The sequence below is a fragment of the Adiantum capillus-veneris genome, chromosome 23 (assembly GCF_014529385.1).
Source record: "Adiantum capillus-veneris isolate H3 chromosome 23, ASM1452938v2, whole genome shotgun sequence".
Classification (NCBI taxonomy): Eukaryota; Viridiplantae; Streptophyta; class Polypodiopsida; order Polypodiales; family Pteridaceae; genus Adiantum; species Adiantum capillus-veneris.
This window is the reverse complement of record NC_140953.1, coordinates 33,805,147-33,829,707: the sequence shown is the minus strand read 5'-3', so window position 1 is coordinate 33,829,707 and position 24,561 is coordinate 33,805,147. Positions and strand designations below refer to the sequence as shown.

The 24,561-nt window shown below is 42.4% G+C and overlaps 1 protein-coding gene across 2 annotated transcripts in view; it reads right to left on the bottom strand.

Moving 5' to 3' along the window:
- Positions 1 to 24,561, bottom strand: part of LOC147427619 (Myb domain protein) — a 95,652-nt gene that overhangs the window by 68,786 nt on the left and 2,305 nt on the right. The window contains exons 2-3 of one of the 2 annotated variants that reach the window (XM_086496572.1): positions 11,185 to 11,292; positions 4,175 to 4,247 (exon numbers count right to left, since the gene is read on the bottom strand). In XM_086496572.1, coding sequence (XP_086352698.1) covers positions 4,175 to 4,247; positions 11,185 to 11,292 — 181 coding nt within the window. The remainder of the gene's footprint in view (positions 1 to 4,174; positions 4,248 to 11,184; positions 11,293 to 24,561) is intronic. The other variant, XM_086496571.1, reaches the window with a different exon arrangement.

Below are 24,561 nucleotides of genomic sequence, written 5' to 3'. Positions count from 1 at the left end.
GAACTGAAATGGAGAGAGAGACGACACGCGACATGGAGTGGCGGAATTCCACCCCAGAGAGTATTGGCCCCAAACCTTGGCGCCCCTTTCGGTATTTCTTTATATTGCATCAACACAGTACAAGCCGGTACTCCAGACTCTGCACCTTCGTACTGAAGCATGCTAGAGAATGAGCCCTAGCCTCATATATAAAGGCCCTTGGCCTAAAAAGTAGTTTACATGAAAAGCTTTCAAACTCAAAAGCTTCTGGTCCAAAAAAGCAATTTACATGAAAAGCTTTCAAACTCAAAAGCGTCTGGTCCAAAAAGCAATTTACATGAAAAGCTTTCAAACTCAAAAGCTTCTGGTCCAAAAAGCAAAGCCAAAAGCTGCCAGCGTAAATCATTGAAATCCGTACAGCCTGCCACGTCATCAGCCAGCGCAAAACGCAGAAATCTGCCCTTAGGGTTAGGGTTAGGGTTTCTGCAGTTTTAGGGTTTCTGGTAGCAGAATTAGGGTTTGCAGGTTTTAGGGTTAGGGTTTCCAGAATTAGGGCTTGCAGCAATTAGGGTTTCTGGCAGAAATTAGGGTTTGCAGGTTTTAGGGTTAGGTTTTCAGAATTAGGGTTTCAGCAGTTAGGGTTTTTGGCAAAAATTAGGGTTAGGGTTTCTGCTCTCGGGCAACCACGTCATCACTCTGTGACACTTCTTCTGTTGCTTGTTCTTCTTAGGGTTTAGGCCCCTCGGCCGGTAGCTTCGTTCTTCAGTAGGTCGACACGTCAGCAGTTTGTTACACTTGGAAGCTATACCCAAGCCCAAATATCCACTTACCTTCTTTATCCAAAGAGTCATTATCGATTATCTCGAACAGTAGTGTCTGGCCATACCAACCATGGCCTATTTCAAAAGTTTAGAAGAATGAGCTGCTATATACTTACCTTCGGAAAAGATGCCAGGTTATTCCGATATGCAATGTCCGGCCTATGAGTTCCCAAATATGCTAAGCAATCAGTTAATCACAGAAGAAAGAAAGACCCCACTGATTTCGAGGACTGTCAGATAGAAAAAACCAGTAATCACAGCGACAGCAACCTGCTGTTTGTTTTCGCCAAGTCGCCCATAGGCCATAATCCCTTGTAGCAACCATTTACACAGTCGGTACACAGTAACAGCCCGCCTTTTGCTTCACATCCAACAAAAGCCTGAACGGCCATCAATCCACCCTTCATACTCAACACCAAATACTCACCAACACCTACTGCCATTCATGCACACGCAGTCTTATGTGGAGGTGAAGTATTGCGCCCTGAGGCCACCCCATTATGCAGACAATGATCATTTTTTATGTACAAGAGGCCCACGGCCACCCATAGTGTCTAGGCTTTTAGCAAACAAGAAACCAGTCAAGTTTTAAAGTATATGAACCTGCAGCAATCGACATAGCCTACAGTAAGCCACAAAGACAGTCCAACAAGTTCTAGGTCAGGAGCATTTTCTTATGCATATGGCAGGGATGCTCCAATCCTTATTTTCACTATATCCAGCCCTTTAGGAATATCAACAGAAAGTGCTATTTGCTCAGTTTTTGCAAGAAGAACGAGCCTACACAGTATGCGTGTTTTTACCAAGCAAAAGACCTTTAGTATGTGTAAAAAACGGTGTAGAAAAACAGTAAACTCAGTAGAGGAGGGATTGAACACATGAGTCACCTCCGAGGAGACCTCCATTCTCCTTGGTAGTAGCAAGCAGACAGGAAATGTTTCACAAAATAACTCAACACACCCAATATAGCTAAGTGAGGGGCAGAGATGCGCCCTCACCTGTTTTTTAAGCAGAAGGAGACAAGTCTTGCCCTTGTGCAGTGTCACGGTATCGAAAGAGGAAGGCCACGCTCCACCATGAGTAAGAGATATAGCATCGAGTAGCACGCCTATAGCTTTCAATGGAGATCGACAGTCTGGGAGGAGGATGAGGACCGCCTTCGCTACTCCCCGAGGGCAGTAGACATTGATCACGCTCGACAGAGCTCACTTAGTAAAGGGCTTGGCCCCCGGTAGTAGTGGTCAAAATAAACAATCAATAAAAGTTTTTTAGACCTAGTATGGTCCAGGCAGCAGGAGTCTAAAAAGGGTGGGGAGGGGGGTGTTTTGTTTTTTCTTTTTTGAGAGTTTTTCTTCAATTACATATAACCAATGAACAGTATATAAGTGTGTGTGTGTGTGTGTGTGTGTGTGTGTGTATGTGTGTGTCTACCCGCCCTAACCCAGGCACCACACACAATGGGTCGGTAGTAGGCCCATTGTGTATGGGGGCCTACTGCCTAATGAGAGAGATGAGACTCTCTTTTTTGAAACAATAGCCCCGGCCAGTTATGTCGAATGAGGGCCTGTATGATGGTATTCTTGATCTGATTACGGTTAAACCCGTTCCTACAGTATATTTTGATTAGCACAGATATCTCTTCCCAGACCAGAGAAGACAAGTAACAAATTAAGTAGAGAATGCCAATACAGGAGCAAATAGAGACTTTGTATGGCCTATTGCTATTTCTTTTGATGAATTCTAGATGAGGAAGCTTGAGAAGATCCTTTCTCCAGATAAATCTAAGGTCATAACCGCCTGTAGATAGGGAATGAAGGGAAATTGAAAGGTTGAGAAATTGGGTTGATTTGCAGAATTTCTCAACAGCAGTTGGATTATCTGGGAGGGAGGTAGGCTCAATCTTTAAGCAGTGGGGGTAGATTTGATTAATCTCGTTAGAGAACATTCTCTTGTTAACACTCATTAGGTCATCCATATATTTAAAAGTATGATTGAACAATGGAAGTATTTTATGGTTAGTTTTCAAGTTTTTAAGACACCATTTGTATTCAAAAAAGGAAAGGTAGATGTTACACATAAGAGGTGAGCAAGAGAAGCCCATAGGAATGCCAAGGCATTGGTTAAAGCAGCAGCCGCCTGCAATCACAGTGCAGTTATTCAGCAGCCAGAAGATATAGGCGCAGATCTTTGTTTCATTGAAGTGTAGAGGGTGTATGGAGTGGGATGCTTGAATCCATCTCGGTTTCTTGGATAGAGAGATAGAATGATACTTTCTTTTTTTGCATTGGAAAAGGCTAATTTAATAACCTTAGCTAAAACAGTCTTAAGGCCGAGTTCTCCCCTAAGTGGAATGTTTTCATAGCATTGTGTAATGTCAGCTGAAAAGATGTGAAAGATATGTTGAGGAAGGTTAAGTGTGACTTCTATAGCGTTTTTTGTTAGCCAGAAGGGATTGTATTGGATATTTAAGAAGTTTTTGTAGATTTTTTGTTTCTCTGCACAAATGAGTTCAAATTCTGTGAGAATAATATCGAGGCATGAAGTAATATCCTTGGTGATATCTGTGAAGATGTAGTTAGAGGCATTAGATATCCATCTGAATTTATGTTTGTGGAATTTATATGTAGGAAATAGTACAGGTAGCCTGGTGTTATTAAGAGAATAGCCAAGTTGTCCTAGATGTTTAGAGATCTTGTCAGAGATCTCTTGCGGTGTTTTGTTAGTATGACAGAATTCTTTTCCTGAAACTCGATCCCAAGCGGCTTTCCAAGCAAGGTATTTGCACATAATAGTAGGACAATTGGCACTTTTGTCAAGCCCGACCACAAGCCATTTATCTGAGATTAGTTGAAAATCAAGAGCTAGTTGAGGAGTAAGCCAAGAGCTATCAGACAAAAGCCATTTCCTAGGAAGTAGAGAAACTTTATGAAGGAAGCCTTCCTTCACTAATTCCTTTAAGTCCGGTAGGACTGCCATCTCCAGTCAGAGAGCACTGACAAGGTCAGTGAGGCAGCTAAGTAAAGCTGAAAAAGCAAGGTAAGGGTTTTTTGGATAGTTGGGTATGTGATTGAGCCCTTTGGCTAGTAATCTTCGTATTGTGATATTATCAATAATGCTAAGATCTTGGGTACAAACATGTTTATCAAATCCTTCAAAGTTTCTGCAGAATGAGATGAATTGAAAGCAAGTACAGTAAGGTATTGTTTCTTGTCTAAGAAAGTCATTATTTAAAACTAATCCTTTTATAGGATGATGGTATTTCCATCCTATGAGAATGTTGTCAAGCAGTTTATGATCACCAAAAAATAAGTCAAAGCACTCACAAAAAAGGTTTTTTGGTGAGATCCAATAGAGAAGGATATTGTGAAACATACAATGTATGTAGATAGCACCATGATTCGAATCATCTTTGCCGAGAATCCTTCTTCCACAAGGGTTGGTAGAGACCTGCAATATATTCATGGGTTAGATTTCAGGAAAGTTTTTGATTGCGGGGAATCTGCCTCTCCCTCTTGTAACACTACGGGATTTTCCTCGACTAGATGAGGAGCTAAGTGTAAAAAACGAGGTGAAGGAGTTGGGAGTAGCCACAGAGTTAGCTCTTTTTAAAGCAGGAGACTCATCATCTTCAATACAAGGTTTAAGCAGATTAGTGATGAATTTGACTCCTTTAAAGTTAGCATAGGTGGTGAGGTATAGACCGGGCTCATCTGCTTTAACCTCTTTCAGAATATCATGCATAAGACCACGGAAAATATTAAAGGCAATTTGTGCAATCACAATCTGCTTAGCCTGTCCACCAAGCCAAGAGCAGATGAGGGATAGATGAAAGTCGACAGGTTTCTCTAGGAATAACAGATCCAAGTGGTTGAGGATAAACCATATTGCATGGTCAAACCACATGATGCTTGATTCACAGGTAGCTTTGGGGTCAAGAAACCTGCAAGCACATTTTACATAGGGGCGGAAGATATTCCAGATAGACTCTGTGTAGAAATCAGGGTTGCTTTTTGCAAATTCCATACTTCCTTTAGTACGTATGTACAATCCAGCATTTGAGGGGCATTTGGAGTGGTCGATGAGGTGGAGGTTAAAGGGTGCTTTAATTAGTTCTCCCTTGTCTAGGAACTGCCCGCCTTTGAGAATCTTGAGTTTACAGTCTTCCACTGTCGAGGCTGGGAGATTGGCCAAGTACACCCAGGTTTCACTAAGAATAGGGGCAAGGAAAGCCTTGTTCGGCAAAACCCATAGTTGATGATCAACTCCGAGAGATTCAATTTCTATTTGTCTTATTGGTAGGACAGGGAACACTTTAGAGATTTTTGGTACCATCTCCAGGAGGTTGACAACATTGAGGGAACAAAGATTGTTTTGGAATTCTTTTACTGCCTCTAGTGCAGCACTATCTCTACAAAATATTCCTCCGGTTGGAGGGATGGAGGGGTTATTCGGGGTACAGACAAACGAGGGGTTAAGCCCACAGAGTTTCCTAAGAAAGTTTGACAGCTCAACTCCAGAAGAGGAAAACTGAGCAAGCTCTTACTGATATTGTGTAGCAAGGACGAGAAGTTGGACAATATATTGGGTCAATAAGTTAATTCCTTCTAGGGAGTCCTTGTCCAATGTAGCCAGAATCTTTACCCAATCATTAAATGACAACATATGCAAAATAGACAGTTTTTTTATTCGAGACAAGAGCTGAATCATAAATAAGCTGTGAAGCATCCAAACTGCTTATACATCTGAGGACAAGAGATGAAGCCACAAAGAGGGGCTCCGAGGTGAGTTCCAATCCTTGAGATAAGGCCAGAGTCTGCAAAAACAGTGAGGTCAGGTTTACTTTTTCTTGCCATAGTATGTAGTACATAGTTTGGCTTTTCTAGTAAGGAAAGGTCTAGTTCTAGAAGCCAAGGCATCCTTTGGTGTTTGTTTTTTAATGTAAAGCTTAATCTGATCAAGAATCTTTGCATGATTCTTAGGGTTGTGATTAGTGCTCATGCGAGCTATCAATCTATAGCGTGAGCAGTCCTGAAAAAAGTGACATAAAGATTAGCAAAAAGTGTCTAAATAGTAAAGTATACTTGGTCCTGCAAACCTTCAACCGGCAAAGTCAGAGACTATGGTAGCTGTGAGCAGGGAACCACGAAAAAGAGTCTAAAGGGGGCCACCTAACACAAGTCTACCAATGAAGGATTTATCGACTGTGGGTCAAATTTAGAGCTCCATTCCTAAGAAAATATCCTAGGCCAACATCCCGGTTTTCCCAAAAAGGAGAAACCTTACGTATAGGATGTGTGTGTAGCTGTTTAAATCTTAACTAATAAGACATAATTGAATTTTTACATTCAAAAGACAGCTGGCCAAGGAATAAATGAACTGATATGTACAAAAATAACTCAGTATTAGAATTATTTAGGTACAATGATTGTAGGAAAGAGATCCTCTTTCGGTAAAACTAGAAATAGGAGAACTTCCTGGTTCCTCAGTGAGTACTTCATTACAGAAAGGTTGCTTGCCAAAGAAAAGAAAGCCATCCAAGATAAGATAGAGTCCTTACCTGCATCCATCCAAACAAGACAACAATTCTGTTAGCCTTGGATGTGTTTTACAGGTATCAATGGAATATATCAGTTGTTATCCATGTCCATCTTATAGGTTTTAATTACTTTAGACAAGCTAGTTTATTCATTTAGTATGTTAGCAATCTTTCATATTCCTTTTTCAACTATGGTGGAGTCCATCAAGGGAAACACCAAGAGCCACCGCTCAGTGACTATGTATAAAGAAGCAACCATATACTTACCTTCTTCAATCAGTATAACCCATGGTATCAAAGGTACTTTTTTTTAACAAAAAGATGCGAGATCTGACATTTTTTTGTTCATCCAGAGGTTATAGATGCTGGTGGTGATTACCTCATTTTTTTACACGAACCAATAAGACAAAAATGTAACTAGTTTAGGAGAGTAGTAAAAAAACTTTTTCATTTTCTTGCCAAAAAGCTTGGAAGCTATACCCAAGCCCAAATATCCACTTACCTTCTTTATCCAAAGAGTCATTATCGATTATCTCGAACAGTAGTGTCTGGCCATACCAACCATGGCCTATTTCAAAAGTTTAGAAGAATGAGCTGCTATATACTTACCTTCGGAAAAGATGCCAGGTTATTCCGATATGCAATGTCCGGCCTATGAGTTCCCAAATATGCTGAGCAATCAGTTAATCACAGAAGAAAGAAAGACCCCACTGATTTCGAGGACTGTCAGATAGAAAAAACCAGTAATCACAGCGACAGCAACCTGCTGTTTGTTTTCGCCAAGTCGCCCATTGGCCATAATCCCTTGTAGCAACCATTTACACAGTGGGTACACAGTAACAGCCCGCCTTTTGCTTCACATCCAACAAAAGCCTGAACGGCCATCAATCCACCCTTCATACTCAACACCAAATACTCACCAACACCTACTGCCATTCATGCACACGCAGTCTTATGTGGAGGTGAAGTATTGCACCCTGAGGCCACCCCATTATGCAGACAATGATCATTTTTTATGTACAAGAGGCCCACGGCCACCCATAGTGTCTAGGCTTTTAGCAAACAAATAACCAGTCAAGTTTTAAAGTATATGAACCTGCAACAATCGACATAGCCTACAGTAAGCCACAAAGACAGCCCAACAAGTTCTAGGTCAGGAGCATTTTCTTATGCATATGGCAAGAATGCTCCAATCCTTATTTTCACTATATCCAGCCCTTTAGGAATATCAACAGAAAGTGCTATTTGCTCAGTTTTTGCAAGAAGAACGAGCCTACACAGTATGCGTGTTTTTACCAAGCAAAAGACCTTTAGTATGTGTAAAAAACAGTGCAGAAAAACAGTAAACTCAGCAGAGGAGGGATTGAACACCTGAGTCACCTCCGAGGAGAGCTCCATTCTCCTTGGTAGTAGCAAGCAGACAGCAAATGTTTCACAAAATAACTCAACACACCCAATATAGCTAAGTGAGGAGCAGAGATGCGCCCTCACCTGTTTTTATAGCAGGAGGAGGCAAGTCTTGCCGTTGTGCAGTGTCACGGTATCAAGAGAGGAAGGCCACGCTCCACCATGAGTAAGAGATATAGCATCGAGTAGCACGCCTATAGCTTTCAATGGAGATCGACAGTCTGGGAGGAGGATGAGGGCCGCCTTCGCTACTCCCCGAGGGCAATAGACATTGATCACGCTCGACAGAGCTCACTTAGTAAAGGGCTTGGCCCCCGGTAGTAGTGGTCAAAATAAACAATCAATAAAAGTTTTTTAGACCTAGTATGGTCCAGGCAGCAGGAGTTTAAAAATGGGGAGGGGGGGGGGGGGGGGGGGTGTTTTGTTTTTTCTTTTTTGAGAGTTTTTCTTCAATTACATATAACCAATGAACAGTATATAAGTGTGTGTGTGTGTGTGTGTGTGTGTTCAGTTTAGTTTCTCTCAAGCAAAGTAAAGTAACCTAGCGTTTGTGCGAAGTACTAGATCTGAGAAAAATCCTTAAACCCTTCCCCTACACCTGACACCAACCCTTTTTGGTGGTGACATCAGATACACAGTAGCTTTTCTTTCTCTTTCTTTGGTTTTAGTTGTAGTATTTGTGAGTTGTTATATGTATCTCAAGCTACTATAGACCTTGTGCCTCCATATAACGTACTTGAGCTCTACATGCATGGTTTTTCTTGTCACAAAGGAATTTAATTATTCATGAGTATGTGGACAAATATACGGAAATCGTTTTGAGAATTCCAGATTTTATGCAAGTTCACAATTGCTTTAGGATTGAAAAGAGACGTTGAGGCCTCCCATGGTAAAGAAAAATGCAATACTTTGAAAGGCGCTATCAAACTTGCTCTTTCTCTAGAGGATGGCCAAAAAGGTCCAATGGTACCTAGCCAAAAATCCTACCGGAACCGGTTTTCTCGTCCTTCCAATCCAAGTACCTTTGGGATACCAAGTTCACTAGACGATTTTGGCAAGATGTGTTTGCTCACCTTCACACAAAGTTGAGTTGCCATCCTCTGATCACTCCAAATCTGATGGACACACTGAAAGGATGATTCAGACGTTGGAAGACAAGGGCTTATGTCTCTCATACGTAGTCACATTAGAAAAGGTATCTTCCAGAGTTGAGAGTTTTCCTATATAATAGTAGCAAGCATTCTACTACTAGGTTTAGCCCATTGATGTTGATGTATGGATTTGAGCCTAAATCCCCTATTGCTATTGGTTTAGATCACCAAGCTCGTGATTTCTTGTATGATATGCAAGAAATGCTATAGCTCAGGATTGAGTTACTACTTATATTAATCGAAAGAGATCTCCAAAGATTCTAGATATGGGACAATGGGTCTATCTCAAGATGCCCAAAGATTCCAAGACTAAGCAAACTGAAAAGCATTATAAGCTTTCAGCTAGATTTTGGGGTCCGTTCTTGATCACAAAGAAAATTGGTCCTCTTGCCTATAAAATGGCTCTTCCCTCAGATGTTAGTGTATATCCAATATTTCATGCCAGCTTCCTTGAAGAAAAACTCAGTGAAATTGGCACTATTGTGCCTATCGAAGAAAATGTATCCAAACTCAATATATTCCTTGAGAGCCGAAGACTGTTTTAGATCATTGTGCCCATCATTTGCGTTGGTGTGCTTATGAAGAGTACTTAATTAAATGGAAGCATCAATCTGAACGATTCGCTATCCGAAAATCAATCAAAGCTTTAAAAGACCAATAACCCCACTTCATTGATGAGGACATAATGGTTCTTAAGACTGGAAGTGTGTTATGTCCCCAGCACAGAAGAGGGAACTTAGTCTATGACACCGTCAGAATGGGTGTCCAATGTCCGAGCGGACAGAGTGAACCTGGCCAATGTGGCTGGTTACTTATAAAAGGAGGCCAAGGTCTCATTTGTAGACATCGACCTCCAATGGTAGGGTGCCAATGGTCAACCCGCGAGGCTAGACATGCATGAGGTCACCTCGAGGAGGTGAGGCCGGATGGTATGGGAATCTTGGTCTTGAAGGAGAGCGCCGAAGTCCTTGGACGTTGGCCTAGCTAGGGGATGCTGCGGATAGTGGCTGTGGTGGGGTGGTTAGTACGACACGTGTGCTAAGTCCATAGGCGGTTTAGGTAGCCGGGAGATCCTCCCATGAGATTGTTAAGAAGAGAATGGAAATGAAATAGCAAGAGTCCTTACAGATCGATACAATACAGTTTTGTGAATATAATGGAATAACTCCCTCTATAATATAGAGCTCTACATGCTTAAACATATATAGGCTGTTCACCTTCCAAAAGAATTCAAAGCGGTAAACTAAACTGTGTCGCGTCGTTTTTCTACCTTTAGGTTCACTCAATAGCTCCTTAACCAGAGCAAGACTTTTCCTAGCATGAGGGGCATATGGCAATAATTTACATGATAGTCAGCATACAATTCTGTCTAGACCTTTGTTGAAATTAACCCAGCAGCTTACAAAAGCCAGATTTATCGAGATCCAGAATCTATGTGCAGCATCAATGGTCACCAACTCGAGATGAGGAATCTTCGCAGTCCATGCCCATGCTTTGTATATGCCTTGAGCCAGCCAATGAGCCTCATGGAGATAAACCAGACCATCTAGCCTTCTAAGCAGTTCTGAGTATAAACCAAGCGATACTGATTTGCGCCAGATTTGTTCAGCCATAGTTCTCTAAAACAGGATGGTTACAACCAGCCCAAAACCAATAAACTGAAATCAACAAAGCTTTTACATCCAATAGTCATGCCATTGCAGAAAGAACAGTGTCACATATATTTGTGGACTACCTAGGGACTTTACATATGATAGTTTGGTCCAAGTTGATTGCTTAATGCTTTGGCCAATACTCCTGATTAAATTGTGGTGCACCCGATCCTGTCCCAAATCAGTAAGTCTGATGGTAAAGATTTGTGCTTCATGACCAGAAGGTTCTGGGTTCAGGTCCTGACCCTCTTTCATGAAAAAAAGAGCATCTGGCCTCATTTGCTTATTGCGGTGCAAATTCATACTGCAGTCATCCCAATTCCCAAATGATGATGTGAATGGCCCCAGGATGGGATCCCATTATGAACCTTCCAAGCTCATGGGAGATGCCTACGCCTGACACTGCGCAGCCCTAGGTTCAACCATGATAATGTAAACCCCTTTGTCTTATCAAAAAACAGATACAGGAACAGATTGGCACCTTTTTTTATAAGCATGATAGCTTGATTAGAAAGAATGTCATTCAAAAAACGGCAATGCTCATCATATCTTAAACAAGCACCACATTTGCCTAGTCCAACCTATCTGGTAACAGAACATAAACCATCAAAGCCCACCAAACAAGGCACAATTCCCACCTTTTCTCCTGATATTGTCCTCCGCTTGCTGTCTGCAGCAGGCGACTGCACCCTGAGAAACTCAGCAGAGAGGTGAAAAGTCTGGCCATTTTCAAACACGACTTCCACCTGCATAAAAAGTGACTTCTAGATGAAACTAGTTGCTGCATCTCTCAATATTCAGCCTTCACAAACAACCTCGTGTCAAACTAGAAAAATTAAACTCTCTAGGACACGATGAGAATTTCTCCATACTAAACAATGACTACAACAAATAATTCTATAATTAAATCCTCACATTGACATATATTTACAAGCAATCAAGTTTCTTGCAGTTGACATGAGATTTTATGGGCTCTCAAATAGGTTTTTAGTAAAGAGAGGATGGCCTGACCCCTGGCTTTTTTTTTGAGATATGCGGAGTTGCTTGGTCTTTGTTTACGCAGTGGGTTATGGACACGAGTGTGATGCCTCAGAGTCAAAAGGGTTTGATTTATCTCATCCCCAAGAAGGGTGGCTTCTTTAGATGACATTGATAGGAAACACTCACATATTCTATGCATAAAATCTCTAAGTTTAGTTGATATTTAAGTGTGCACGGATTCCTAAGCATTAATAAGCCAAAGAGGTTTTTACCTATACTCACAAACTTTTTACTCCTAGCTTAGGTCATACATAATCTTCATCCAATCTAGCTTAAATCACTCCATCTACTCTTAGGTTTCTATTGGATGGTTTCACCTCTTGATTTTCATTGGAGCTGCACACTAAATTATCTCTTAGTTGGTCCTCTGATATAGGGCGGGACCATCCATTGGAAGCCCCTCTATAATGGTCATTTCTTTCTTTGTAATAAATGGGGAAAATCCATTTTATGCCTTGTAATCTTTTCCTACTTTATTAGAATCTGTTCTTTTTAATAATCTTGTGTTAAGCTAATAATGCCCAATTATGCCATAGCTCACACTGATTCTTGTCGTGCTAGTCTAGCTAGAGTCTAGACCCAAACAAACAATTAGAATCAAGCACCCAATTGATTTGATTGATTAACCAAAAGTGCATTCCTTACACTTAATCAATTGTACTACTTTAATTGTTGCACACATAAAGTCAAGGAGTGATCAAAGAGCTTCACGCTCTACACCAAATTTGAGAGCAGAGAAACAACCAGTGAAGCTTCAATACACCATCTAATACCAAAGGAGTGGGTAAATTATTAAACTCTACCTCTAGTCTTGAGTGATTACAACCATGTAAACTCACTCAGGTTGCAAGTTGCAAGCCTAACCAGTGCACTAAAAGCATGTTGATGTTCAGCTGCTTCATAGGTGAGCATTATTTGAAGTATTTGAAGTATTAAAGTGTGAAGTTTGCAGTTATCTCTGTACTTCCTTCGATCACTCGTCGGAAGTGATTACATAGAGTACTTGGCGGAGTTCCGTGCCTAGATGCGTTGGCCCCAAAGACTGGCACCCCTTTCGGTATTTCTTTATTATTGCTTCAACATGGTACAACTCCTGATGGGTCTAGCTCTTCAAGATCTGCATCCAAATGCCCCAAAGAATGGACCATGGGGCATATAAAGAGTACAAGGGATGCTAAAAGCAGAGCCCCAAAAGCATAAGTTCTAAAAGCATCCTATCCCTTAAGCATCCGATCCCTAAAAGTCCACATGAGCTGCCAAAAAGTTGCCAAAGTAATTTACAAAAATCCGTACAGTTTGCCACATCAGCAGTGCAACGCAATTTTCAAAAATCCGTACAGTCTGCCATGTGGCCATATTTTCCTACTCCCAACTTGCTCCAATTCATACTTATTAGGAAAAATCTTTTGCAGGTACCTCCTTAGCATTGTCATCATCTAAAGCTCTCCCCCTTCCAACAAAAGAGAGGCTTCAGATTCGAACTCACCTCGTTAAAACTTCCACCTACTGGTCGGCAAAAACGCTAAAGAGAGGAAACGCCACATAGAGAAACGCTAAAGGTAGAGTGCTTTGGACCCAAACGCTGGCAAGCTTTGCAATCACTGATATGACCAAACATGTCAGGTGCAACGGAAGTGTTTAAGGATTAAGCTCGCATCTAGTACTCCGCACAAACACAAGGGACACTTTACTTCACTTGAAAGAACTGAACTGAACTGAATGAAACACGGAGAGAGAGAGAGAGAGAGAGAGAGAGACGACACGGGATGTCCGGTCCCAAACCCTCAAGGCCCCCTTGCTCTGCTGCCAGAGCAAGCACCTTCTTTATTCTTGTACAATGCTGATACAATGTCTAAATGCTGAGATGTTGATGCTACTCAGTACTGATGCTATTGATGTTGGGTACTATTGGGTCTATGTCGAGGATGATGATGTCAACAACGAGGAACTCATGGGTCTATGTCGACGACAATGATGTCGACGACGAGGTACTGATGGGTTTATGTAGACGACGAGGTATCGATGGGTTCCATGGATCTATGTATCGATGGGTTCCGTGGATCTATGTCGACGATGATGACGACGACGAGGTTCTCGACGGGTCTGTGGATCTATGTCGACGACGACAACAAGGTTCTTGATGGGTCTGTGGATCCTTATGCTGAGCCAAGGCACAAGGGGTACTCGGTGATGGGGTACTTTGTCGACGGCGACGATGGGTCTATGGCTGAATGCCGGATCTACTAGCATTGTCGATGGTTTGGGTCTACAACCATGGCAAGGCTAAGGGCTGAAATCTGCAAGCGCTCCAAAGCTGAAGACGCTGGCTAATCTGCCTGAAACGCAGGTCTCCAAAGCTGAAAACGCTGCTCAGAAGGAGGGCTGAAAACGCTGCTGCTCTGGCCTGAAAACGTTGGGTCTGCCATCTAGCGCTGCCCATGGGCTGCTCTTATAGGAGAGTTATGCTGGGTCGAGCAAGCAAAAGGGCCAGCCCACGATGATCTAAATAATAGGCTGAAATTGACTTATTAAATAATAAGGTGGTAAGAGGTGGTTCACATGCGGAAAATCACCCAAGTGCTGAAATGTTGTCAGTGCAAGAGAGGGTATGCAACTATGACCAGTTGGACATGCATGCCCTGCTAAAGACTCACAAAGGTGCCAGACTCGGTCCTAAGCTAAGACTCATGCTAGACTGTAGCAGAACATGTCCATGTAGTGCAAGTAAAGTGCGCACGTGACAAAACGCTACAAAGGGGGTCTCCCTATAATTTTTTTTTGGGGGGGGGGGGGGGGGGGGGAAGAGGCAAAACTATGCTCTACCCAGCATAATACCCCACGACTAGCAATAAATGGACCTACTACTAGTAAAATGTGTAAAAGTCACTCTAGTGCCATATTGCCCACATTTTATAAGTGAAACCTATAGAAAACTGAGACTCTGACCTCGGGGAAACCCTAGGATTTAGGGGTCTTGCCTCATGCTAACCTAACGGGCGGACAACACTATGGAATGCACCATCGAGAAAGGTCGTCTACCTCAAGTTCAGTTGGGCACAGCCACAAAACAGCCCACACTCCTTTGATCTGCTCCGAGGAGATAATGCGGCCACCACTAGATAGGAATCTAAAACTTAGCACTGCCTCTCAGCTCCTAGATGGGGAACCAATCCAAGGAAGCTTGCATGAGAGGATAATATCGCATGTGGTGAGGGTTGGTGAAGATATCATCGAAACATACTCTAGTCGAATCGAGTCATCCTTGGTCTTCTCGCAAACATCATGGTATCGTATCTCTATATGCTTGGTCCGGCCATTAAAAACCGTGCTCCTCACAATGGCTATACAACTTTGGTTGTTAAAGAGTAGATCGTGATCGTCTATTGTGGCGAGCCACTCTCCGAAAGTAGCCTCCATAACCACATTGACTCACATGTAGCATTGCAAATAGCCCTATACTCCGCCTCTATGATGATAAGGCAACTGTAGGCTGCTTCGTACTGCTCCTGAGCCAAAAGAAACAGTTTAAATTGTAGTCGACCATCGTCCATCTAGATCTCCATCCCTATGATGAGTTTTAGGGTTAGGGTTTTGCATCAAGGTCATACACACATTGGACCAATACGTTCGTTTGGCTAGTCACAGACTCACTCTCCCTGGAAAGGTGGTCCGTACCAATCTCTTGGTCAAAGAAAGAATCTTCTATGTCGGGAACAATTATCTCTGTGGTATTTGCATATGTGACCAATTGCGTGGCACTAGGACATCTGAGTGACCTTCAGGTCTTGGACTAACTTGACTGCGTTTTGCAGGAACCGGCCGAGAAGCCTAAATCCTAGAAGAAGAAGAAGAAACAGAGAAACACTAACTTACAAAGTTCTACTGAGGGGGCCTAAAATTTAAAAGGTGGTGTTAAATTAGCTTTATCTAACAAAAAATAATTCTAAATAAATTTTTGGATGTATGAGTGAGAGGGTTTTCTCGCTTGAGACACCAAGAAAAATAATTCTACATGAATCATCGGAATTGAGGGTTTTTCTCACTAGACATCTGAGTACAAATATGTCTAGTGCGTCATTCAAAGTAATGCAAAAATGACTTTTTTATTTCCTTTGTAATGGAGATATGGCTTACATGGATGCAATGCAAACACAAATTCCTCGCGGGAAAGCACTTAAAAATATTCCGCTTTTTAAAAAAAGCTTCTCAGAACCCATCTTTATTCTTGTGCTTGCGTCTTTATACGTATTTCTTTTTCCAATTAGGATTTCCTACCACACTAATGAAATATTCCTTTTCCGATGCTCTCGTCACCGATCACGTGATGCATCCCTTCCCGCTCTCTCCCACCGAACTAACGGTACAACCCCTTCGCAATGCTTAATGTCAACCATCATATGACACATCAGAGTTGTTCATTTCTAATGGCTTTTATCAATTCCAGTAGATCTACAGTTCCTAACCTTTACGGTTCAAGTACACACATTTGAATATCCTAATTTCAATAAATAGAAACTACTCACAAAAATAAGAAAATAGCCCATTGCAACAGATATGAATTGGGCAACAAAATTACAGGATTGATCGGGCCGTTAATAAGCAAAACTTCCAACCTAAAAGAGCTAGGAAACCTCCAAGCTTTCAAGGCACTAAGCTTCAAGAGCTTCACGAAATCAAAGAAGAGCTTAGACTTGCAACAAATAACCTGGGGCGTATTGTTCTAGAATACAAAAGAGCAAGGGAAGTCAAAAGAAGAGAGAATTAAGTGCTCAAGTTAAGGGAAGTGCAAGGCAAGATAAGGAGTTGTTTGCTCTCTCTCACGCTCTCTTTGTCAAGGGCACCACTTCTCTCTCTTCCGCTCTTAACTAAGCAAAAGGAAGCAGAACACATAACCCTGATTGTAGTTGGTGGACTTCATTTTCAAATTCATAAGTTGTGAGTAAAAAAAAATCAAGTTCCAAAGCGTCGTTTGGCAACATTGTGTTGTGTCTTTTCTCTCACTTTTTCCCAAAGCAAGCAGCCCAGTGTTGATCCCAGCCCACCGATCACAGTAAAACACCCCGATATCTTTAGTGAACCGACGCGAAACGAGCTGGGGTGGAAAATTTGGCAGAGAAAATGATGACACCACAAGAGACAGCGATGCAGCAGATGATGCAACAATTTGCGGCTTACATGTAGCAACAGCAAGCCTCCCAGCATCAATTTCAACAGAGCGAACACATTAAACAAGTTCCGCACGGGGTAACTGAAAAATTGTAGAGGTTCGAAGGGCGTGATATCTCAAATTTTTGTAACATTTATGAGCAATCTATGGAGGATCATCGTGTTATTGATCACGATACAATGAAAGGATTTCACTTGATTGTGGTGCCTAAGCTTAGGGCTCGCATTGAAGAGATTCGAGCAGCGCAAGGTACAAATTGGTAGGAATTTAAAAAGGCTTTGCAGAAAGAGTACTTTCTTGAAGATTCCCAGTGAGTGACCAAGCAAAGTTTTATGAAGTGGATACAAAAAAAGGACAATGGTTTTCTGAAGTGGATATTAATGAGCCTATTCTAGCGCTTGTGGATCATGGCTCGGAGATTCAAGAGGTGGTTCACGTGCAGTTTGGGAAAAATGAGTTCATGCGGTGAAAATGCTTATGTTGGGTGCTAGGTACTGATGCTAGTGCTAATGGGTTGTATAATCAGAGGGTATGCAGCAACTCTAAGTGCCTGGACATGCACGTCATGCGTACAAGCTCACAAAGGTGCCAGAACATTTCCTAGGCTTAGAGGTAGGTACAGCTTGTCTGCATGCAAATAGGGTTAGATGTGGACGTGACATCCCCCCCTTTTCAAGGTGAGGTACTGGTACCAAGCTGTATGGCTTCCATCTAGTCTGCCAACAACTCTTGGGAGTCTGTGAAGAACTCTTCGCCGGCCCACTCTGCTGCGTGGGCCCCGCAACACTTGAACTTCAGGAAAGTCTGTAGTGCTTGCTTCTTTGGACCACGCCCAAAGCGACACAAAATAATTTGCTTTGTCTCCAATGCTTCAACTTTGTCTACGATTTCGAGTCCATCTTCTTCAAGAATCTCCTCTAAGGAATATCCCTGAAACCACTTCAAACACAATATCATAGACACAGCTGTTACTTGTGGAGTGACCGAAAAAAGACTATGCTTCATAAACGACTATGTATGAAATGCAGATGAACAATGTAACGGAGTACCAAACCGTTCACCAAGTACATGCCAAAAATGCGATCTAAACTTGACTTTTCGACCTAAAGCTATCAACTGTGGAAAACCACAAGGGGAAAACCAATGCTTAATGGACAATCGTGCTAGTGCTCTTGCTATGACTGTGTCCTGCCAAGGCATGAACATGCAAAATTGACTGACAAGACGTACAATCATGAAACATTGTAAATTTCTTGAATGCAAACTCTTTATCTTTTCTAAAGTGATCTTCATGCATTTGTGCTCATCCGTAAGTGAACTATGTGCATCGTGCAATAGGTAGGTCCTATGAGAAGGTAACACATAAAGACGGTGACGAAAATAAAAGAGACCGTCACAAATGAGAGACTCAGACCATGCATACTGACTAATCATGCGAAAAAGACTTCCTGAATGAACTCTTTGGACCTCGATTCAAGAGCCAAGATTGGTGCATGATTGATCATATCTGCAATTGGGTTAGCTTAACTAAGAATACAATCAATCAAACCACCAAATTGATCACAAGATTGGAGCCATCTAGCTTGACGGTCACTCCAAGGTATATTCAGTACAGACTGGAGCAACTTGAAGGCTTGATGCTCCTTACAAACAATCAAATCTCTATCATGCAAAAAATGTGTGTCGTGCTTAGAAGAAGGAAAGATAGAAACAGATTCCTTTTTATGCAATAACTCATTCTTTTCTAGAATGTGGGACTGTGTACTGAGAGAAGCTATGAGACTACGTGTTTTAGCCTCTTTCAAAACATGAGAGTGAGAGATTAATGACACAGATGGAATGTTCGTGTCACAGCCAGTGAGAGAGTGTTTTCGTTTCAATCAATTTGTGGATTATAATCTTTAAACCACTTGAAGCCAAAAAATCAAATCACGTCTTCTGAGGAGAAACCACAAACTTACGACGAAAACCGACATTTTGAACTAACATTGTCACATCCGAACATTCATACGTGAAAGAAGAGTGCATGCCAGGAGCAAATCCAGATCTCACAATGGGATCTATTCGAAGAGCTTCTAAACGTGCGCTCTTCACAAGAGAGTCAGTAATCACATCATGCATACTACCCGAATCAAACAAGATCACAATGCGTAAACTATTCACAAGACCATAACACGGCATGAGAGACTCATCTACATGATCATGAGAAACTTGGGACACATTAGTGTTCTCAGTGATTGCATTAACAGATGATGTGAATTTTGTGGGTTCTTTTGGTGCTTTCTTAGGACAAACTCTTTTTATGTGACCTTTCGTGTGACATTCAAAACATCTTCCTTCCTTTGCAAATTCGATTCGTTCTTCAAGAGTTAACAAACCTCCTAAGATTCCTTGAGCATATTTTTAATCAGGCGTCAACTTAGGAGTTTCCTGAGTTTTAGCCTTTCCTTTATTATCATTATGAGAGTTTTGTGCTTTAGGTGTAGAAGAAGATTGAGAAGAAGAAGAATCACCGTTATGCTTACCATTGTTCTTACCATTCGTTTGGTCTTGAGGGGTACTTGACTTCTCCTTCGGCTTACCTTTGTTGTGCTTCTTCTCTTGCGCTATAGCGATTCTAACGGCGTCATTGTAGTCCGTAGGGTTGAAGAGTTGCACATCGAACTTGATGTACTCATCTAACCCAAAAAGGAAATCCTTCTTTCCATCTGCATCTAATTTGCGCAATTGAACACCAATCTGCAAAATACAGTTAGAAAAAGACATAACAAAAGTGCAATTTTGTTTAATACCACGCCAATCTTCTTTTAACCGATCAAGGTACTGTGGTGGCATAAAGCGAGCCCTGAGCTTGTCTTGGAAATGGACCCAACTGAGAGATGCTCAAGATGCTCCGCCAACTATGACTCCTGTCAAGCTTGATACCAATTGATGGCATCACCCGTTAGATACATGGCAGCAGTCAAGACTTTACTATTGTTGGTTTTCTTCTTAGTCGCAAAGTAAGCATTAAATTGCTGCAACCAAGAATGAATCACAAAAGCATCCATCTTACCATCATACTTACTGAACGTCAACTTCTCAGTGACTAGATTATTGGAGTCGTCGCCTCTACCTCTGCTACACGATGACTCGCCGACCTCTTTGAGAGACTCGCTCTTTGGGAGAACACCTGTAGGACCAACTCCTGCATGCATTGGTCCCTCTGCGCCTCTCGCTCTAACTCCATCGCTGCTCGCTTTTCTTCGGCCGCTACGCATTGAGCCTCATGTGCTTGCTCACGCTCGAGCTCCGTAGCTGCCCTTCTTTCTTCAACCGCTATGCGTTAGCTTTGCGTGCTTGCTCACGCTCAAGCTCCATAGCTACCCTTCTTTCTTCACGGTCTCAATCCATGGTGGCGCATTGCACCTCTTGTTGTAGCATCATCTCCATCATCGACTTAACCAAGGTCTCCATAGGGCTTGGTACAATCCGTGGCATAGATGGGGATATGGGAGGATCGGAGAACAACCCTCCTACTACCTAGTGTAGAAACTTCGTCTCCTCCAACTCCACTCTCATCACCTTCACGCAAAGTATCCATTCCGCTTCTTGGGATGACCAGGCACTGAGTACTTGGGTACTTGGGGTTCTTGGATACTTGGGTTCTTGGGTACTCGGGTTCTTGGGTACTCGGGTTCTTGGGTACTTGGGTTCTTGGCTTGCAATCTATGTTTAAGAAGGCTTTTCTCTTACCCAAGCTCAACTCCTTCTTGCAGGTGCACCCCTTGGCGGCCTTGCGCTCACACCAAGGTTGCTTTGTCCCACCTCAAGTCGATTGGCCTGCTGCTAAGTGCACGGTCCGCTCTCAATGAGTGGAAAAGAGGAGCGAGAGGAGGCTGGACAAGCCCTTCTTTTTTGGGTTACCTGCCACTCTTCAAAAACACAGATTAGAAATATGTGCGATCACACAAGCCAAAAAAATTATGTGCGAACACTACCAAAGAGCTCTGATAACAATGTAATGTGCAACGGAAGTGAACGATGGTGTATGCTCAGAATGAGTGATTAGTGAGAGCTCAAGGTTCCTTTTACTTAAGAGACAGGGAGAGCCTTCCTTAACTTAATGAGAGAGAGTGTGCAATACCAAAACCAGAGAGTGGGAACTGTGAGAGAAAGTGCTGAGAGTGATAGAGAGAGAGAGAGAGAGAGAGAAAAGAGACGACACCAGATGGGGTCCCAAACCCCCCTCCAAGGGCCCCTCTCTCTATTGCTAGAGAGGTATTTGCTTTAGATTACACCAAGTCTGGTACAATGGTTCTAGATGTTGTGATGCTTGACGACAACGATGATGATGTCGACCATGATGACGACAACGATGTCACGATTGTGCCGTATTCTTTATCTTTGTATTTACCTTCCTCACTTGGTTCTCTTGCAGATACGAAGACGTACCAGATCCGAGACCCCTGATTCTCTAGAAAATGCGTCCCTTCGCCCAAGAGTCGCACTTGTTCACCATGCCTCTTTAGCGAATGGCTGTACTTTTACGCCGAAGGGTCACGACTCTACAACAGAGGGACACGACTATTGACCTAGAATCATGTCTTTTGACCTATGGTCATGTCTCTTCATCGCATCTCTTCAGTTTCTATATAAGAACACCCTTGTAACACATTTCAGGCAATCGTTCAATCAATCAATCAAACACAGAGTCTTTCGAGTCTTGTCTCTGAGTCAAGTTCAAGTTTCTTAAGTCTTAATCATGAGTTTAAGTACTTAATTAAGGATTAGTAATTAGAATACTTACAGTGGTATTAAAGCAAATTTTTTTCCCGGGAACCGAAGGTTGTGAGCCTCTCCCCCTTGCCGAAAAATGTCAAAAATAGGGAAAATAGGCTAAAATCACTCGAAAATTCCCCTAACTGATTCTAATGGATTCTGATGGGAATATTGATGATCATGTTGTGTGCAACCAGAGGATATGCGTCTACACAAGTGACTGGGCATGCACGGTCTACGAATAGACTCACAAAAAGTATCAGATCACTTCTAATCTAGACTGACTGGACTGACTGAACCCTTGTCGTGCTGTAGCTTGTCCACGGACACATAAGGTTGGATGTGTCACGTGACATGTGCGTTCTTTTCTAGGTTTATGTCAAGTATATAGTTCACACATAGAGAATTTTGCACGCATTGCCGCACCTATGACAGATGTTTTGAAAGGGGTAAAGACTCGCCGTCAGCGCGTGGATTTACCCGAGGCAACCGTTGAGGCTTTCGCAGCTCTCAAGGTTGCGGTGACAGAAGCGCCGTGTCTTATCCTTGCCTCTTGGGATGACCCCTTTGAGGTATGGACGGATGCGAGCATTGTCGCCATAGGCACTGTGCTTCAAAAGCATGGTCGTCCACTAGCTTTCCTTAGTCGGAAGCTCAATAGTGCAGAAAAGAACTATTCAATTTATGATAAAGAACTTTTGTCTGTCATTCACTCTCTTGAGCATTGGAAACATTTTCTTTATAGTAGAGAGTTTACAGTTCGCGCAAATCACCAAGCCCTCAAGTGGCTCCAGTCTATGCCTAGTGCACATTGGAGTGATCGCCAAAGCACGGTGGTCACAATTTTTTGAGCAATTTGGAGGTTTGATTGAGTATGTGCCTGGAAACGCTAACCCTGTTGCAGATGCGTTGAGTCACAAAGGACAGAACCTGGCTCTTGAGTCAAGATCCACAATTTCTCTTCAGGGTGTATCTTTCGACAGCATGAAGAACCAGTATGCGGATTCCAAGTTTGGTAAGCAATGGTTGCAGGCTCTTGCTTCCCAAGGGCCAAGCAACTATCTCATTCGTGTTGTTGTATTTTCGTCAACATCTATGTATGTTGCCCTCTCTAAGGACAACCATATTGCATGATGCACGTGACTCTCTCACGGGTGGGTACACGGGAATGAACACCACCCTGGAAAAAATAGAAAGATTCTTTTATTAGCCTAAAATGCGCAAAGATGTGTTTCGTTATGTCACACAGTGCACTATTTGTCAAAAGGTGAAAGCTCCTCAAGGTAAGCAGCAAGGCCTCTTGCTCCCGCTGCCTATTCCCGATGGACCTTTTCAGGATATTTCCATGGATTTTGTGACTAACCTTCCACCTAGTTTGCATTCAAGGAACACTCAATGTTTGACAATTGTCGATCGTTTCAGCAAGTTTTGCACGTTGATTCCTTGTAAGGCCACAGTCACCGCACAAGATGTAGCATGGTTTTCATAAGCATCGGTACCCCCTCCGTGGTTTGCCAAAATCGATTGTTTCATATAGGGATGTTAAGTTCACATCCAATTTTTGGTGCGCACTCTTTGAAAATTTTGGCACTAAGTTGAATTTTTCATCGGCTTTTCATCCACAGTCAGATGGTCAGACAGAGATTTACAATCAGTTTGCTTTTGATGTTTTAAAGTCATATGTGCAAGATCAGCACTATCTTCCATTGGTTCAGGCTATATTGAATGACTCTTTTTCCTCTGCCATTGGTCGAACTCCGTATGAGGCAGCTTTTGGCCATCCGTTCCAGTCACTTTTGACTCGCTCGCTCAATCAAATGCCTGATGCCAATGCTAAAAGTCGGTCGTTGGATAAGATTTCTGAGAGTGTGAAGCTTCAGCTAAGCAAGGCTCAGGAGTCTTACTCCCGACACGCTAATAAGCATCGTCAAGATGTTTCGATCAAGGAAGGGGATTGGATGTATTTAAGAATCATGAAGCAACGTCTTAAGCAAGTTGTAAAGAAGTGTCCAAAGTTGTCTTTTCGGATTATGGTCCATTTCCTGTCATTAAAAAGATAAATGAGGTTTCAATGAAATTGCAATTGCCTAACTCATGGTCAATGCACAACGTTTTCCATGTTTCTTGGTTGAAAGTGTTTAGGGAACACCTCCAAAGGACATTTCAAAAGAAGAACCAGAGATCATCGATAAAGCTAAAGTCATGGAGCCGGAGCAAGTGTTGTTCCATCAGTTTTGCCATGGTTCAAAGAAGCAAGTGAGATAGTACTTTTTGAAGTTCAAGGATCGAGGAACCCACAAAGCAGTGTGGGTTGATAAAAGAGTTTTTCAAAGACTATCCCGAAATGTTGGCAACCTACAAGGAGGCCATGCAGATTGGTACCAGTACCTCACTTTAAAAAGGAGAGGATGTCATGCGCACATCTAACCCTATGTGTATGTGGACAAGCTACTTCTTGACAAGGGTTTAGTTAGCCTAGCTTAGGAAGTGTTCTGACACTTTTGTGAGTTTGTTCGCAGACCGTGCATGTCCAGACACTTAGAGTAGATGCATATCCTCTGGTTGCACACAGAGGATCCTCAGCATTACCATCAGATTCCATCAGGTGCATTTTACGGTGCAGAAAACCTAATTTCCCTATTTTAGCCATTTTTCACTTATTAATAAGTGACTTTGTTGGGAAACTGGGTAGGGCAATTCTGGCAAGATAATATATAAGAAACCTAGCCTAGCACTTTCTGGCAGCCCAGGCAAGAGACCACAGTTAAAGTGCACCTTCTCAGCAAGACCGGCAAGAAGACCTAGCGTTTTCAAGCCACCAAGACCAGCCAGCGTTTTCTCAACAAATGCATATCAGCCCCAACCTTTTGCAGTTCCTAATCAGCCTGGCGACAACAGACCCCCTAGCGTTTTGCAGCAGGACCTCGGATCAGCCCTAGCGTTTTTGCACCAGCAATTCAGCCTAGCATTTTGCAATTTTCGACGACAGTTCAGCCTTTCTACATCAACGTTTTCAGATTTCGGCATTACAACTCCGTACCACAGC